Below are 18,648 nucleotides of genomic sequence, written 5' to 3'. Positions count from 1 at the left end.
TCTGGTGACAAGGTCAGCACTTCAGATGTATTCCCTCAGACCAGACACCAGAGAAGATGCATGCATATTGTTTAGTTTGTCTGCGTTTTCAGTGTTGGATGTGAAGTGTCCAGTCTCTGTTGTGGAAAAAAGATAATCTTAATGAAACGTATGTTCTTTATGTGTCTCTAGTCTAGCTTGTTTCTTATATATATGAAGTTCAAATTCATTGAAAATATATATACATGGGCAGATTTTTCTCATCTTTCTCTTCAGTTCATGTGGAAGGATTTTTAGTCTTTGGGCTTGTTAGAAACCTGCAGCCTGATCTCTCAGTAAAATTGATTCTTTCTATGTAATAAAGAGAGAGGGCCAAAGTTTCAATTGCTAGTAACAAGGATGCAAAAAGACGAACCCCACCACATCACTATATATAGCAGAAAGAGATTCACTTCATGAATATTGAAAAAGATTGTTCCTTCATAAATATATATACCATTAATCCAACATAAGAAATTCTCAATAAGATCTCAAAGATGCACATTGCATCCACAATCAATACTTAGTTGAAGCTAGCTAGTTCTCTTCAATCTGCTAAAGCTTTCTGTAAAAGCCAGGATTTGGCTTTGCACCCATTTGAATGACAGATCTGGGTATAACTGCTCTCTCCAATCCATTTGTAAAATTTTTCGGATTCTAATGGACAAATTTATCTTTATTTGTTATTGTTCAATGAATTTTTTTTTTTCATTGGAAAGGTTATAATCAGTGATTTTAATACCGAAAATTAGTTCTATATTATGGAAATATTTTCTGCAAGTTAGGTCAACAATGTGAACAGATTAGGGTTCATCATATTGGGGTTAAAAGTATAGGGGAACTGCTGGTGGTGAAGCCGGCTTCGACTTCGACAACCAGCTTACAGGAAGTTACCGGAAGTACCTTATAAGCTTCTCCTGCATTTTCTAACAAGCTTCACAGTAATTTCAGCATAATTAACACAAACCATACGTATACAATTGCGTGTCGGATCACATGGCTGGGCATCTAGACAAAAAATTGAGGAATGTGATATGAAGCAGAGATATAATTAATTTTTTTTTAAATTCTTTTCCCATCTTGTTTTTTCCCCAAGTAATCCAATTCTTCAAACTCTCTTATAAATGTCTATCATGAGACATACCTATTTTTCTGAAGAAGCTGGCTCTGTTGATTACCTACAGTGGTGATCTTGGTTAATAAGGGCTAAGCGTTCCAGATGTTCCAGCAGACCGGCCACAGAATGACCATACATGTTTAGGTTTAGGTTGTGTGTTGAGTGGGGGAGTCTTCATGCTTTTCAAAAGGAAAATGTGTTTTATGAAAAGTAAGTTCTTTTTGTCTTAGTCTGCCTGTTTCTTCTATATGCCTTTATGAAAATCTTCTGAGCACCTTGGCACAAAGTCCCCCTCCAAGTGAATAAGAGGAGGCTGATCATGGTTTCAACTGGTAAAAATAAATATTCAGAGATGGTCATAAGACAATTAATCAAGCATGTCTTTGGACATTCCATGAGAGTAGGGAAGCCATAATTCTCCATCTTATGCCCAGCAGGGCTTCACTTCATCTAATAAAGAATTTAAATATAAGGATCAACTAATCCCATGTATGAAATGTAAACCAATCACTTATGTAGAGATGCATGGTTTCCTCAATCGGTGTTTTCTGCAAGCCAGTTTCTTCTTTATCTCATAGAGTTGCCTGCTTACATGCAGTTTAGCCGCATGGAGTCTATAACAAGCATTCTAATAGATAAAATCAACTAGGATTTGCAATTATAGTAACTGTTCTCCTAGCATTCATTTTTCAAAACATTCTTAGTAGCTTTCCACTTTTCATCAAACTTGTGTTGCAGCGACTTTAGGAAACACCTAAAATTTACTAGAAATCTGCTAAAGCCTTCTGTAAAAGTCGGGATTAATTTTAATATTTATAATGACTACTTTTATAGCATTCATTTCTATTTTCTATTTTCGGGCTGACTTAGCAAAAAGCATGTCAAAATCTGTTTGGTTTTAGTGAAGGAGCCATGTTTCATTAAACACAAACATACTACACCAGATTAAGCACAATGCACGGACAGAAAAAGACACAATAACTACCATTCAACCCAACTCACAGCCTGTGCCCATAAAATTACAGAACATGAGTGAAGGGAACTAAATTTACTATGCACAGTCTTCTGAGTAGTACGGTAGTCTATGCTCGCAAAGAATAACCTCACCAAGTAAATCTTACCCATTTGAATAACAGATCTCTCTCCTAATCCATCTAATGGTCATTTCTATCTTTATTAGTTATTGTTTAATGAGTTTTTTTTTTAACACTGAAAAGCTAGGTTAGATTGAGTGATGTTAATACACAAAATTAGTTCTATATTTTGGAAGTATTTTCTGCATTTTGGAGATAAAGGTTAGGTTAGGGTTCATCATATTAAAAGCATATGGGGAAGTACTGGTGAAGCCGGCTTAGACAACCAGCTTACAGAAGGTCGGAGCATGTTCTCCTACATTTTCTAACAAGCTTCACAGTAGTTTCTGCATAAATGACACAAAACATACATTGGGATACAATTGTGTGTCGGAGCACCACAATGATGTCTACCAGCTTACAGAAGGTCACCGGAGGAGCATCTTCTCCTACATTTTCTAACAAGCTTCACAATAATTTTTGCATAAATGACACGAACCAACCTTGGGATACAATTGCGTGTCGGAATACCACAATAGTGTTACGGATGGCTTGGAATCTGGAGATGAACTCGTAAAAAAGTTTCGAGGAATGTGATGTGAAGCCCAGATGAAATTACCCTTTTTTTTTCTGGATTTTTTCCAGTTTTGTTTGGCCCCCAAGTAATCCAATTCTTCCAACTCTATAAATGAAGGATCAGGAGACATACCCATGTACATATTCTCAAATCTAATCATCTTGCGTTCCATATAATTCATTTTTCTGTTTGTTTCCTTCTGAGATCGATGGCTGGCACTTCCCAGGATTTTCCTCCTCCCAGAGGAGGCGTGCTCCGCAGCGTTTTCAAGAAATTGGCAAGGTTGATTACTTGCAGTGGGGATCTTGGAAACTAATCAACAGCATTCCAGATATTACACCAGACCAGCTAGAGATAGAGCATACATGTATAGGTAAACAAGATTGTTGTGGGTCTTGAGTGATGAATACTGGGGTCTTCTATGTCTACATATATGTTGTTTGTCATAAATAGGAGCAGTGTTTTGACAGGGAGTAATGTGAACTGTGTGTTGTGGGTAATAAGATTCTTGTGGGTTTTGTTTCATGTTCTTAGAAAGGGAAAATGAGTCTGGGTGATGAATGCTGGGGTTTTCTATGTCTACATATAAATAGTAGCGGTGTTTTGGCATAGAGTAATGTAAACTGTGTTGTGGGGAATAATGTAAATTCTCTTTGTGAAAAGTATTTCTTCCTATCTCTTAACTGTTTCTTCAATGTTTCAACTGCTAATGATAAATAATTTCTGAGATGCATGGATCCCCCAATAAATGTTTTCTCCAAGCCAATTTCTTCTTAATCTAGTAAAGCTGTTTACAGTTTGGCAGCATGGTGTTGATAACAAGCATTCTGACAGATAAAAAGCAGGATTTGCAATTATAGTACCATTCTTAGTGGTGTTCCACTTTTCTTCAAAATTATGTGACAATGATTTTGGGAGACGCCTAAAATGAAAGCTAAGTGGGTTGTTGAGTATTCTGGAAAAGTTCATTGCCGAAACCTAATGAATTGCAAATAAGGAACCTAATCCAAATATGTCTAGCCATACCAAAGTAGAAATGGAAAAGGTAGAATAGTATAAACTTCTGCAAAAGCTCTTTTCAAGTTGTAAATGACGGGTACTAATTAAGGCATCCAGCAAAGCATAAGGCATCAAACCGGGAGAGTTAAAAGACCAAGAATCGTTTGGTATTTTCCCTCCTATATGCCATACAAGATAAGCAAATTAAGCCTGGAAAAGACACAACAATTACTTTCAACCCAAAAATTAAATAATATGAAAAAAAATCCAATCTCTTACAATTCATCATGACCGTGAACAAGTCGTCAGGAATATGGTCTCTCTCTTTTTCTCCACCTTCAATAATGGCCAAAGCCTCCATTGATGTAAGCAGTCATATTCTCTCTCTAAATTCACTCTCACATAAGTTGTATGGAAAAGAAAAATGAATGCTAGGACAACTTTACCAACTGATTGAGGAATCCACGCATCTCTAAATCACTAATTGGTTTACATTTTTATACGTGGATTAGTGGACCCTCATTGTTAAATACTTCATTAGATGAAATGAAGATGGAGAAGTAGGCCTTCAATTGCAAGTAGAAATCATCCTACTCTCATGGCATGTCCAAAGACATCCTTAATTCTTTGTTCTATGCATGACCATCTCTGAATCATTTATTTTTAGCAGTTTAAGCATTCAGGCCCTCTTATTACTTGGATGGGGAACCCTTGCCAAGATGCTCAGAATATTTGCACTACGGATATAAAAGAAACAGACGTACCAGAGACAGAAAGAGCATACTTTTTGTAAAGAGAGTATATATTTACATGTTTCCCACAACACACAGTTTACATTACTCAATGTCAAGACACTGCTACTATTTTATGACAAAAGGCATAGACAATAAAAGACCCAGAGGCCAACACTCAAAACACGTTCTCCTTCTGTAAAGCATGAGAACCCCACACAACACAATTAAAACCTAAAACAAACTTGTCTACCTAAACATGTATGGTCTTTCTGTGTCTGGTCTGCTGGAACATCTGGAATGCTATTCACTATTAGCCCCTATTAGAGGAGATCACCACTGCAAGTAACCAACTGCACCAGCTTCTTCAAAACCCTTCAGAGCACACCTCCTTTAGGGGGAAAAGGAAAATCCTGGGAGGCCCTAGCCATGATATCTGACAAAGAAATGAATAGAAAAATGAAATATATGAAGAGCAGTATGATTCGATTTGAGAACATGTACATGGGTATGTCTCATGATTGCCATTTATAAGAGAAATAGGCTTGGAGCCCAAACAAAATGGAAAAAAATTCAGAAAAAACTAATCTCATCTGCACTTTATATCTCACATCCTCATAACTTTTTCAATTCATCCCTGATTCCAAGTCATTCAGTAATATTGTGGTGATCCAACATGCAATTGTATCCAACACTAGGTTTTCTGATGCCATTTCCTTTTGGATTGTGCCGATTGTGGAAAAATTACTATGAAACTTATTAGAAAATGTAGGAAAAGTTCAGAAGCTCCTCCCTCTATCCTTCTGTAAGCTGGGTGTCAAGCTGACCTCACCACCAGTACTCATATACTTTTCACTCCAAGTTTTCACATTGTTGACCTAACTTGTAACTCCACAATGCAGAAAATATTTCCATAATAAACAACTAATTTTCTGTCTTAACATAGTCTATTATAACCTTTTCAGTGATTAAAAAAAAAAACTCTTAAACCATAACTAATAAAGATAAAATGGCCATTAAAAGCCAGAAAATCGTATAGATGGATTTGGAGAGATCAATTATAGCCAGATCTGTTAATCAAATGGATACAAAGCCTCAATTTGAAACCGACATCTGCAACAAGAAAAATTAAGCTTTTGGGTGGTGGATGGATGGTTCGTACAAAAGATAAGGATGCTGAATAGTTTAAGATTCTTGGTAAAGTTTATTATTTGCTAGCATAGACTACAATAATTATTCAAAAGATAATGAATATATATATATATATAGTATGTATGTATACTATTAAGCATAAATATGCTATACAAGATAATTCAAATCATCTACAAAATTTTCTGGATTCTGACAGACATCATCTTTATTGGTTATTGTTTAATGAGTTATGTTATAATGAGTGATGTTAATACAGAAAATTAGTTATGGAGTTAAAAGTTAGGTCAACAGTGTGAACTTACAGACTAGACAGATTCATTAAACTAGGGTTAAGAATATATGAGAAAGTACTGTCGATAAGGCAAGTTTACAGGAGGGTTCCAGGGAGGAGCACCGGAGCTTCTCTTGCATTTTCTAACAAGCTTCATAGTAATTTCTCCTCTATTGGCACTAGCCAAAAGGAAATGCCATCAAAAAACTTACTGTTGGATGCCATCGTTTGTTGGATCACCACAATATTACTGAGTGGCTTGGAATCTGGAGATGAACTGATCAAAAGAAAGTTTCGAGGAATGCAATAAGAAGTGCAAACGAAATTAATATTTTCTATTTTTTTTTTCCCATTCTGTTTGGCCCCCAAATATAATAAATGACCTTGTTAGACTTTGTCCTGTACAATTCTCAGATCTAATCATCCTCCTCTTCACATATTTCACTTCTGTTCTTTTCTTTGTGAGATACTATGGCTAGGACCTCCCAGGATTTTCCTCCAGAGGAGGGTTCTGAAGAAGTTGACACAGTTGATTACATGCCGTGGTGGGCTAATAGAGGCTAATAGTGAACAGCATTCCGACATCAATTCCAGCGGTTTAAGTAAACAAATCTGTCGTAGGTTTTGTATTGTGTGGTGGAGTTTTCATGCTTTATAAGAGGAAAATGTGTTTTAAGTGATGAATACTTTGACTTTATGTCTATGTTGTTTGTCAAAAATAGTAGCAGTGCTTTGGCATATAGTAATGTTAAACTGTGTTGTGAGGAATAATGTAAATTGTCTCTTAATGAAAAACATGTTCTTTGTGCCTCTAGTCTAGCTGTTTCTTTTATAGGCATAGTGCAGATTCTTTGGGCATCTTGGCAGAGATGTTTCAACTGTTACAGATCAATGATTCAGAGATGGTTATAGAACAATTAAGGGTATCTTTGGACATGCCATGAAAGTAGGGTGTTCTCTACTTGCAACCAATCATACGAACTCATCTCATGACATCTAGAAAATGATCAATTCATCTAGAGAGAACTTAAAATACAAGGGTCCAGAAATCCTGAGTATGAAATGTAGAGAGCAATTACAAAGTAGAGTTAGATGCATGGATCCCCAATATGTGTTTTCTCCCAGCCATTTTCTTAGTCTGGTAAAGCTGTTTACAGTTTGGCAGCATGGTGTTGATAAGAAGCATTCCAAAAGATAAAAAGCAGGATTGGAAGTTACAGTAACTGTTGCCCCAGCATTCACATTTCAAAATATTCTTAGCAGTTTTCCACCTTCCATACCTTATGAGACTATTTTTTCACTTAATAAAAGCTAAGTGGGTTGTTGATTCCAAATATGGTACTATGAAAATGACAAAGCAAAAGTTTATTGTGGGAACCTAATGAATTGTAAATAAGGAAACTAAACCAATAACTTCTGGCCAAAGCAAAATCGAAATGAAAAAAGTAACAAGGGTATAAATCACAGACAAAAGGCATCCTGCAAAGCAGCAATTTTCCAATACGTTGGAGTCAAATCACAAAGCAGAAAAGACAGAGAAAGTCACTTCCAACAAATAAGAAAGCATCAAAATGGGGAGAGTTTAAAGACCAAGAACCGTCTGGCCTTTCCTCCTATATGCTGTACCAGATTAAGCAATTACTGGAAAAAGGGCTCACAAAAACTACTTTCCAAAAGTATTTTCGGCCCATAAACTATAGTAAAAAATATGCACTTACAATTTCATCATCGTGATGGATGGTCTTTCTCTTTATCTCCACCAATAATGGCCAAGCCTCCATTGATGTAGGCAGCTATGTTCTCTCGCTATGTAAAAGTTATAGGCCACAGCCGGATGCTGAGGAAGACATGGGCATTATTTCCAGATGATTAGGGATAAAACTCTGGAAAACAACAAAAGGCTTCTGCTGGATGTTGTTTTAGCATGGATCTGGAGATTAGTTTGAGGAAATTGGGTGTTCTTAGCGGCGGGAGACCAGCCTGTAAATGTTATTTTATATCAGACCAATCAGGGGGAAGAAATTCTGTAGGAATGCATTCTGACAAAGTAAACACGCTTTATGACTGCGGGGGCTTTCTCCCTTGCGTCTTTCCACGTGTACCTTCACGTGCCTGTCCACATGGCATCATCCTAGCTAGACCACGTGTCACTCCTTCCATCACTGATCGGACACGTGGCTGTCCACATGGCACATGGCATCATCCTAGCTAGACCACGTGTCACTCCTCCCATCACTGATCGGACAACCTTCAAGGTACTCTTTCCACGTGTACCTTCACGTGCCTGTCCACATGGCATCATCCTAGCTAGACCACGTGTCACTCCTTCCATCACTGATCGAACAACCTTCGAGGTACTCGAACATGTTCCACCCGGATCTATTGGGCCACTGAGCGGACCACATCTCTTGATATCCTCAAATCATCTCTAATATACAAGACCATGATTAATTGGCACAAGAATGACATGAGATTCTTTCCGTTCTTACATCTACATTAGTAGATCGACATATCTAGTCTCAGGCCTTCAACAAGATTGAAGGGATGACAAACTGTGTCATGACGCGTCGTCTGACACAACCCTTAACCGCCTTGTAGTTGTGATGATTGCCCCGTTACTACTGCGTAATCATCACTACAAGGGCCAATTGTGCCTTTCCCCCCTTGAGCATTATAAAAACCCTACAAACAGAGCAGGAGGGAGGGGGGACAGGACACTACTGTGAGTTCTCTCACTTACCTTCTCTCTCTCTCTAAGGGTTTCTATTCATTTCCAAAGTCTGATTTGGGTTTTGGAGAATGTGTCCGGACATCTTTGTGTAGGGAACCAGAAAGCCCAAATTCTAACACCAGAATAGGAACTTTCGCTGCCACGTCTAACGAAGGAATCCTCAATTGACCCTTATCAACAATGACCTTATTATCCATGAAACCAAAGGGAAATTAATGGTATCAACAATGGCCTTATTATCCATGAAACCAAAGGGAAATTAATTTCATCCGAGTGATAAAACATTTTACAGTTCATGTAGAGAATAGCACCATCCAAGGTTACAACAAATCATGACATCTTTCTTCCTCATATAGAGATTTTGCAATGAAAAATCTCACAGTATACAGGCTCAAGTGGGGAACTTTTTTCATCAAAGGTTACAACGAATCATGTTGACACTTTTTTCCACATAGAAACACTTTACAAGGAAAATTCTCACTCATATTTTACAGATATTTTCAGGTACTCTTCAGTTTCATCTGATTTACATGACATGATAGAATGGGCCCTGCATGGCCCAAGCAACTTGCCGCTCCATTCCACCATTGCAGATGTAAGATATGAGATTTTTTTATTTTTTATTTTTGATAGATATGTAAGTTATGAGATTTAAAATTTCCTTCCTCTTCCAGCAAACAAACAAACAAACAGTGCATGGGTTTATACAAAGAAGAGAAGCCCATTCTTTGTCTTCGACTCATATATTTTAGGAGCTTTAGGTCTTGTCACCAACCACAAAACGATTTTCGGTATCACTCAGACCTGATGAATGCAGCTGCTTACGCCTCTTTACAAGATGAAATGCACTTTTTCTGTCATCTTGAGCCTCCTCAGAATTAGGCTGCAGGCAGAGGCAACGTTGTCAAGTTCAAGCAGAAAATATTTTTAAGACAGATGGAGACTCTTTTGAGCACTCAAATTCGTTAAGGTAAGCATCCTGCATGGGAGTACATGCAGCTTGCAGACACAAGATTCCATTGGAAAAATCTTAGCTTGACCAAATATCACCGGGTTGGACCATTCCTTTTTGTTCTGCTTATTTTACATGGACAAAGTGCTGATATGTTTTATTTCTTTCTTAGTATAGGCCATAAATTTTGGGCCCAAAACAGATGATCCAGCTAATCTATTCTGTTGATAATTCAGCCGGGAAATCACCTGCTTGATTCAAGTTAAGTTGGCTATCACACTCTGTGTATCCAGTTAAAGTATGACATGCTCAAATTTCAGGTCTGTTACCCAGACACAGTAAGATCCCAAGTGAAAATGGAAAATCACAGTAACTGACAATGTGTTGATATTCTTTACCTTGATAGCTAATGCCCTGTCAAAGCTTTTGATGGCAATATCAGGCTCCCCAAAGTTTAACTGTGCTCTACCAAGGGTAATCCAAGCCTGAAATAAATATAATCTTATAAGAAACACATAATCACTTTCAACATAAGCATAACGAATTTAACTTCCAGTAGTTCCACTAAAACAGGTCTGAAAATTGCATGCTAAAAAAAGTGGTTCACATGAATAACAACTGATAAACAATCATGTAAAACAGCACTAGATGGAACTCCATGATACATGTGCTGGCTGAATGTGCCAATTAACCAGAGCATTAAGTTCTACTGTCAGAACAACTCCCATGTGCAAAAATTATAAGCAAAGATAGGGGTGTGTTCCTTTTATTTCTCCCCTCAAAGGAAGAAGGTTAGACAAGCATTAGGAAGATGACAACAGAGGGAAGCAATACCCTTTACAAGAAAAATGGAACAGCAAAGAAAACTCTAGGACAACGAAATGAAGCCTCAGACAATCCAAAATAATGACAAGTCTTCTCCGCAACTGCTAGGAAGGGAAAAGTAAAAATCATAGAAGCAACAATGTGAAAATTGACAAGGATAAAAGGCAAGAAGTATTACAGAAGTGAATGGTTCATTTTATTAACTGCTCAGTTTATTACTCTGATTCATAATTAAATAGGGAAACAAACTAACTTGACTTCGAGGCATGTTATCCATGGTTCAAGGTCTTGGCAGAGATGAAATTTTGAGGATCAGTTCGATAATATAATAATTTGACGAAGAAAAAAGTAGCAGATGTAGATAAAAAATGTCAAAAAGAAATAGATTCAAAGATAAAAGAAAAGTGGCAACTGCTATACATTATCCTCTATATGTGATTAATATTGCCTAAACATCCATAATATGAAGAGAACTTCTGAATTATCTAATTAGAAGGGGTGAGTAATATGCAGGAATAACAAGAAGAGACAAACCTTGGTTTCATAGCAATGATTAATGTGATCACATTAATGCTTGGACTACTATTTTTTTCCAGGTTTCTATCAAATCTATATGTCAATGAAGTTTTATTATAAATATTGCACCATACCTCATTGTTGATTAGAAACTGATGAGTATTAACATAGTGTATCATTTGGGTTTAAGACTCATATGTAGCAACTCAAATTGTGTAAACAAAATTTTCTTTTTGATAAGTTCAAATTGTGTAAACAAAATTTGAATACCATTCAACAGGCGATGAAAAATGATGGGAAGGGAAAGTATAGTGTCAAATCTTATTATAATTCTCTAAGGGCTGAGAATAATTTATCATTCCCAACTAAAGAGATTTGGGGATCATGTGCCCCTCTTAGAACTCGTTTTTTTTGCTTGGGAAGCAGTTTGGGGGAAGATCTTAACCATAGACACGTTAATGAAGAGGGGATGGTCCATGGTTAATAGATGTAGCCTTTGTAAAGGTAGCAAAGAATCAGCTGATCACATTTTGATTCACTGTGATAAGACAAGGGAGCTTTGGACCATGTTGTTAACAACTTTTGGTTTGGTTTGGGTGTTCCCAACTTCAATGAGAAATCTTCTCCTAGAATGGAAAATCAAGGGGCAAGGGAAGAAGAAAAGAGCATTTTGGCCTTTGGCTCTGATTTGTCTATTTTAGTGCATTTGGGGAGAGCACAACCAAAGGACCTTCAAAGATGAAGAATTGTCAAACCAAAGTTTGAGGGATCTCTCTATCTGATCACTTGTAGAGTGGTCTCAGCAGTTTTTGAAAACTTGGAAAATCCCTCTTTTCTGAATTTTTTGGATGCTCTTTATTGTGGCTAGCCTGTTCTTTCCTAGGTTTTTTCTTCCTTTTCTGGTGCTTGGTTTGATTTTTTGAGTATACTGCCTGTATATGTTGGGTGCGCCCCCTGTTTTTGGCGCTATCAAAAAAAGCAGACATTCATCATGCAATTCATGAGACAATGTGTTCAGCCTTTGATAGCTTAAAACCATCAATTGGATGCAATTTATTCAATAAGCTAGTTCAAATGATCTTAATACCATATTGAATGCTGATGAAACAAAGATACAAGCTTAATGAACAAGACTCAGCTTTCATTTTCATCACTTCTAGGCTGTATTTGGTAGTTGGTATACATATGCAGGAAAGTGAAATGAAGAAAACAATGACAAAGTGATATAGCCTCATCTAGGGTTGTTCATATTTTGTTCCTCTTTTGGGACATTGGCTGAAATAAAGAAATGATGGAATAAAGGCAACCTTGCTTGCCTTTCAAAGATATGACAAGAGCTAATGACAAAGAGGGATAAAAAAAGAGAAGAGTGGAGAGAGAGAGAAGATACAATTCAAAGCTATTCAATATTTACATACACACTCTGTTGATTTTAGATCGGGTTTTCCATGTAATATTTTTAAGGAAAACACATTTATATATTTCATAAACTGCTTCTCCAAAAGACTCAATGACATGAGTGAACGAGTATTTGCAAAATCAAGGGACTTTATAGTATTTGTTTATTTGGAGAAGCAATATATGAAATCATGGATCATGTATAACACCACTAGGTTTTTTTTCTTTTTAACCAAACCAAAGCTATGCCCCTTCCTGTACGTAAAGGCTTATTTCCATGAAAAAATAGATCAGTTTTTCCCATGCTTCTCCATAAGTTTGGATTCAATCAGTAAATATAAGCTCCATTTTGCCCAAAGCCGAACCCTCAACTTCTAGAGGGTAAAGCACCATAAATTTTTTCTGGGTACAACATCACATGGAAAGGAAAGCTATTAAACAAGAGAACAACATATAATATATTTGCATTTAATGTATGAATTATAAATATAGAAGCACATACAGCCAGTAAAGTATAAACAAACCTCAGCCCATGATGGTTCCAATTCAGTAGCCCCTGCAAATGAGTTGAACCCAGGAATGCTAGTGTCAAGGAAATTAAAAAAATTAAAAATAAAAATAAAAATAAAATCGTAAGTGTAGAAAGTGCAGATATATTTGTAAAAAGAAATTATGTTTGAAATGTGAAGAAAGTGAAAAGGACATATTTTAATATCTCAGGACCAGACAACAAAGGGAACTTTGAGATAAAGGACTGGTTTAGCTAATAAAAAACAAACAAACGAATGAACGAACAAACAAATAACCAGTTATATAATGGCTAAATAATAAAGCATTTTTTCATATATCATTGTAAATTAAGCAGTATGAACAAGAAATAGGTCTATATTAGAACAATTAAAATAAAACAGAAGGGGAATGAAAACTGGGGCTCACGAGTTGCTGCCTTCAAAGCATTCCATGCATCTCCTATCTCAAGTAAAACTTGAGCCTTTTGTTCATGTAAAACTGCTTTTCCAGGCATCAAAGTAAGAGCAGTCTCCCACTTCCCTAGTGCTTCACGATACTTTCCACCCTTGAAAAAAAAAGCATTACAAAAAACAAACCAGAAAATCCCACAGATTAGAACATCAACTACAACAGATTAGTGGAACTACAACATGGAGCAAATGCTCACCACAGCAAACACACATCCTTGCCATTCATTCAGCACAAGCTCCCTTTATTTTTCTTGGGCATTTAAAGGAATAAATAAGCTATATATAAAGGCATTCACACACCAAAAGTAAATTTAGCAGCTCAAAGATATGTGTCAACTGTCATGTATGCATGGAGACATACAATAGAAGTTGCAACAGGTATGGCATTTAGCCAAGAGCGGTGATGAAACCTTGTGCATGCACTGTGCAATTAACAGAATGCCTATGATGTAATAGCAAAGAGAGAACTTTTGGTAGGACAAAATTTAATGACGGAAATGAAGACTACCCAATTAAGATAACCCTGCATCCCTATGGTTATAAACTACCACAAATCTAATAAACTTCCAAAAGCTAAAAGTATTTAAAACCCCGTAAAACTTGAATATGTGTTTCAGTTATTAAGGAAATCAGCAGCACACTAAACTTACACTTATACTTGGAATTTCAAGTCCAACTAGTGCAAAAGTTTGCACTGCCATTGTATTAAATATATATGGTTTTACATGCAAGTTATGCTTCATCATACAAATTTCATGTCTCTTTCATGGAATTCATGGAGACACTTCCATAAAGGAAAAGAGGAGCTTGCTTTGGTACTTTGGCATATACAGGGGGTTCAAGCAATGCAAGTGCTACATATAAGTCTACAAGGGCAACAGAACCTGTCTGTTAGTCAGCAATTCTGGTCCAAAACTCGATTTTCTCCCAGCTTGGCTATCCTGAATCCACTCCCAAAGTTCTTGCCAACAAGAATGCCAAATATACCTACATTGGCTAAAATAGATCTTATTTACTAAGGTAAGAATCATGCAAGAGTGGGATGGTTATTTTTTAAAAACTGTGTAATATTGTAAAAGTTTTTTGTAGCTCTAGTGTTTAGAAAGCTCAAAAATTGGCTAATCATGAAATGAAATGGCTTCCAACAGTGTACCATTAATCCACCTATTGGACCACCAATCGCCTGTAGAAACCAAGATGTTAATTGATAAGTCAATCAATCAACAGTCATCGATTGTAACTCCTAGTGCAATGTAGTGATGTGTGTTTTTTGTAAAGCTCAAAAATTGGCTAATCATGAAATGAAATGGCTTCCAACAGTGTACCATTAATCCACCTATTGGACCACCAATCGCCTGTAGAAACCAAGATGTTAATTGATAAGTCAATCAATCAACAGTCATCGATTGTAACTCCTAGTGCAGTGTAGTGATGTGTGTTTTTTGTAATTGCTCAATTGATTGATCGGTGACCAATCAAATGATGCCAAAAGATTCGCATCTTTCTGCATTTTTCTAAGCTGCCTGATTGCCTTTGGATCCTTCATATAAATTCTATTTCCAAATTGAAGTAGGGTGGCAGGAGCCTATAGTTCTCAAGCTTCAAAATTCACCAAATTGGGGGTGTTTTATGTGAGAAAATTCTGGTTTTTTCTACTGAAACAGAGTGTTCTTGAGTAATTTTATTTCCAAATTTGTGTTAGTTCAAACTAGATCATCCATACTCTCATTTTTTTCCCAGTTGTTGGAGTAAAATCCAACTCCTTGACCGGGTTTCAAGGAGTGGCTTGTGGTCATGCTTGGTGTGACTACAAGTGTGCTAGTGAAGAAGGTCCGTGAGTGGATTGAACTTATGCTAGGCATTCATACTCCTTTTATTTTCATGGTTAATTTTGTTGATCTCCTTAGGCAAGCCATGAGTTTTTATCTCTTAGGAGATTTTCCATATTCAATTTGTGCACCTCTCTAACATAGTCTCTTATTTCTCACAATTCCCCTCGATTTCTCTTGTTAATTGATCCATATATACATCAGGATGAATTGATGGTAATCATGGGTTGACTTAGCTTAGTCAATATAAAATTGAAGCCTATTGTGTTGGGAGATTGCGGAATTTCTTCAGGTGCATTAGTTTTTTTTTTTCATTTGCTAATGTTTTGAAAAATAGGTAGTAGTTCAATGTTAGGAGTGCTGGCTTAACTATTTGCTGCATGTGACTTAAGTTGTGAATTTCTCATTATTTTGATCATTGAGATAACGAGTTGAGGGAGTGTTGATTGACATCATCTTGCGTGTGATTTCATTTTTGAATCATGATAAAAGAGTGTTTATTATTTGATTTCTTTCTTATTTTTTTATTATGATAGGCAAGCAGAAATATATTAGAAGCACCTAGCAAATGGGCACACCAAAGTACATACATGTTGCTTATTTGATTTGTACATGTGATCATAGTATAAGTATTTTAAAACAAGGGAGTTTTAATAAAATTGGACTATCCTAATTTGACAGTTTAATTTACTATTCACCCCCACCCCCTCTCCCAAATATCCATACACTAGTTCACTTTCATTAAGCATTTGTTAGGATCATGGACGGTGAACTTAAAGTGTTAAGAAAGTTTATTTGTTTGAGAGTCAAAGGATGGTTTTCTTAACCAACCCCACAATATGTTCATTATTTCCCCTATGTGGCACTTTGGTTGGAAAAGTTCCAGGAATTTATTTTGAGGAGAAACACAAGATAAGTTCAAACATCAATTTATTATATGAAGGATTGTATATTCACGCAAAGGGTTGTGGGAAATTAGCAGACAGCTTGAACAAGATGGTTCTGGTGTTAAAATTGAGAAAGAATTGGATCAAATGAAGTGAAGGGAAGCTATGATGTATATGCACTGAAGGGCATTCTAAAGAGGCAAATTATCTTCTTAAGGAATTGGTTTGTCGTGTAGAATCATAGGAGAGTAACCTCACCTTTCTATTATGGTGAGAAAATAACTCTCCAAAGGTTCGACCTTGGAAACGAGAGGATTACTTGAGTTGGATTCTATTTTGGTTTTCCTTGAATAACTTTTATCATTTGAAAATTCAAATGGAAAACAACTCAGGTTTCACTATGCAAGCCTAGTGGCACGAGGCATTGATGGTAAACTATCACACTGCGAGTGAGTAATCAAAACAACAAATTGAATTGCAAAAAAATCATGAAAAAAACCCTAATTGAAAAACCCAAATTTCTCCTGTACCCTAAATGAATCAAAGTGCACACGAAACCCAAACGGAATGATAAATCCTGTTTGGTTGCCGAGAAAATAAAATAAAAGGAAACTGAAGCAATGATTAGGATTAACAGAAAAAGAAGAAAAATATATCATCGAGGACCTCAGCAAGCTTGTCTCCTTGAGCTTGAAAGGAGTCGGCGAGTTGTTGGGTGGATGGGCCGTCGGAAGAATCTAGGGTTTTGAGGCCACGAAAATCCCCTTCCTCCTCCACCTTCGCCTCCATGGTACTAGTAGGTTGCTCTGCTTCTTCATCTTCAAACGGAAGATTTGATGAAGCAGCCAGTGACCGCTTCCTGTTACTGCCCTTACTCTGCTTCTTCCACGTTATTTTCATTCTCTTCAGTTTCTTCTCTGTTTCCTCCTCTCTCTGCGCGCAGTTCATTTATGGGCTATTGCTCATCTTAAGTGGACTTCAGCCCAACGATCAGCCTACCTTCACACGACCTGGGCCGGATTGGACCCAATGAACATCCCCAACCCATATCATGTCCCCATTTACATCTTATCAAATCAAGACGACCTTCATTTGTGGAATAAAAATCGTACATTTATGGATAAAATATTTGCTTAAGCATCACGATAACATTGTATAATTAATTAAGACCCATCCTCCTTGGAATCAAAATCTTTTTCTTTCTAATTTTTTAAAATGGGAGTTTAAAACATTATTATGATAATCATTGACGAAGCCATGGTTTAGGGGGGCAGGTGACAAATCTGGATTATTGGGTCAGTCACAGTAGTACTAGAAGAAGTTGTCATTTGTAAGCTCCGTATTTTGTGGATAAACCTACTTAATGACACGCTAGACATTGTATAGGCTATGGAGCATCCAGACGTGAGTCAAGCATGAGTGTCACGTGGATAATATGAGTGAAACGGAGAGTATACTCCACGTTCGAAGGAGGCGTGTGGGGGTGTTGCAGATTCAGAATTCACACGCTAGACATTGTATAGGCTATGGAGCATCCAGACGTGAGTCAAGCATGAGTGTCACGTGGATAATATGAGTGAAACGGAGAGTATACTCCACGTTCGAAGGAGGCGTGTGGGGGTGTTGCAGATTCAGAATTCACGGAATTTTGTATTCGTACGAGAATGCCGCGTTTAACGGTCAATTCAATTGACAGCATAAAAAATTAAAATATAAAACAAATAAATAATTTAATTTTTTATTACAACTTTTGCATGAGTTAACGCGTATGAAACCAGAGTTGCTTTTCGGCTTTTCGGTTTTTCGGTGTTTGAACCAAATGACAAAAAAACGTACGTATAAATAATGGACCCCATGACACTGACAGACTGACAGTACTCCAGGAGCTATCCACCACTACCGGCGACCACACTAGCGTCAACTTTCCGGCAACTTCTTTTTAATCAATCTGCTGTATCCACTCCTAAATCAGAGCTACGTATGTCGGTGAAGTTTCCGGCTAAGCACCGCCTCTACAGTAACTCCGGCAATTATTTTTTTTCCAATGAATCTGCTGACATTTGGTTGTCGGAAAGATGGGAAACGAAAGATGAAAGATGAGAGATGAAAGGGAGGAGACGAAATACAAAAATTCCAAACAGAGCTCATTCAACAAGCCCATATTTATTACACCCTACATGTATATCTATATCCTCGAAACATAAGCATATATAACTAATGGACTAAGTGATGGTTTGGTTTTTGGTGGAGGAAGGTGGGGTGTTCTGAGATTGAGAAGGCTTCTTCAGCAGGGAAGTAATGAAATTGAGAATAGAATCAAATACCATCCGCTTCACCAGCCTCCTCTTTGCTGGAATCACGCTCCCATTTCCCTTATTCTTGGGTTTCAGCCTTGGTCCTCCTCCGCCACCTGGGTTCTGCCTCTCCTCCACCATTGCTAGCTATCTCTTCCTGATCAGTTCCTCTCTCTTGCTTACTTTCTTATGCCGATTAATAGAGGCTGGAGGATGATTTATAGAGAGAAAGAAGGGGCTGCTTGTGAGTTTCCTGGCAGAAACCTAGATGAAAGCAACTTGGTACAGTGGGCCAATC

At 37.1% G+C, this 18,648-nt stretch overlaps 1 protein-coding gene and 1 long non-coding RNA gene across 2 annotated transcripts; both read right to left on the bottom strand.

Annotated features, from left to right (window-relative positions):
* Positions 1 to 4,550: 4,550 nt before the first annotated feature.
* Positions 4,551 to 8,414, bottom strand: LOC132253205 (uncharacterized). Its single transcript, XR_009464997.1, has 2 exons — positions 7,657 to 8,414; positions 4,551 to 4,951 (listed from the first exon to the last, which is right to left on the bottom strand). It is a non-coding gene; the product is annotated as an uncharacterized LOC132253205 (long non-coding RNA).
* A 575-nt stretch (positions 8,415 to 8,989) lies between these two features.
* Positions 8,990 to 17,020, bottom strand: LOC100241993 (uncharacterized). The gene is made up of 5 exons (XM_002284601.5): positions 16,723 to 17,020; positions 13,297 to 13,435; positions 12,885 to 12,916; positions 10,020 to 10,106; positions 8,990 to 9,552 (listed from the first exon to the last, which is right to left on the bottom strand). The coding sequence occupies exons 1-5, from the start codon at positions 17,002 to 17,004 to the stop codon at positions 9,427 to 9,429; spliced, it is 666 nt and encodes a 221-aa protein (XP_002284637.3). The 5' UTR covers positions 17,005 to 17,020; the 3' UTR covers positions 8,990 to 9,426.
* Positions 17,021 to 18,648: the final 1,628 nt, after the last annotated feature.

Source organism: Vitis vinifera, chromosome 18 (assembly GCF_030704535.1).
Source record: "Vitis vinifera cultivar Pinot Noir 40024 chromosome 18, ASM3070453v1".
NCBI lineage: Eukaryota > Viridiplantae > Streptophyta > Magnoliopsida > Vitales > Vitaceae > Vitis > Vitis vinifera.
Note: the sequence above shows the minus strand (reverse complement) of the source record. Positions and strands in the feature narration are given on the sequence as shown.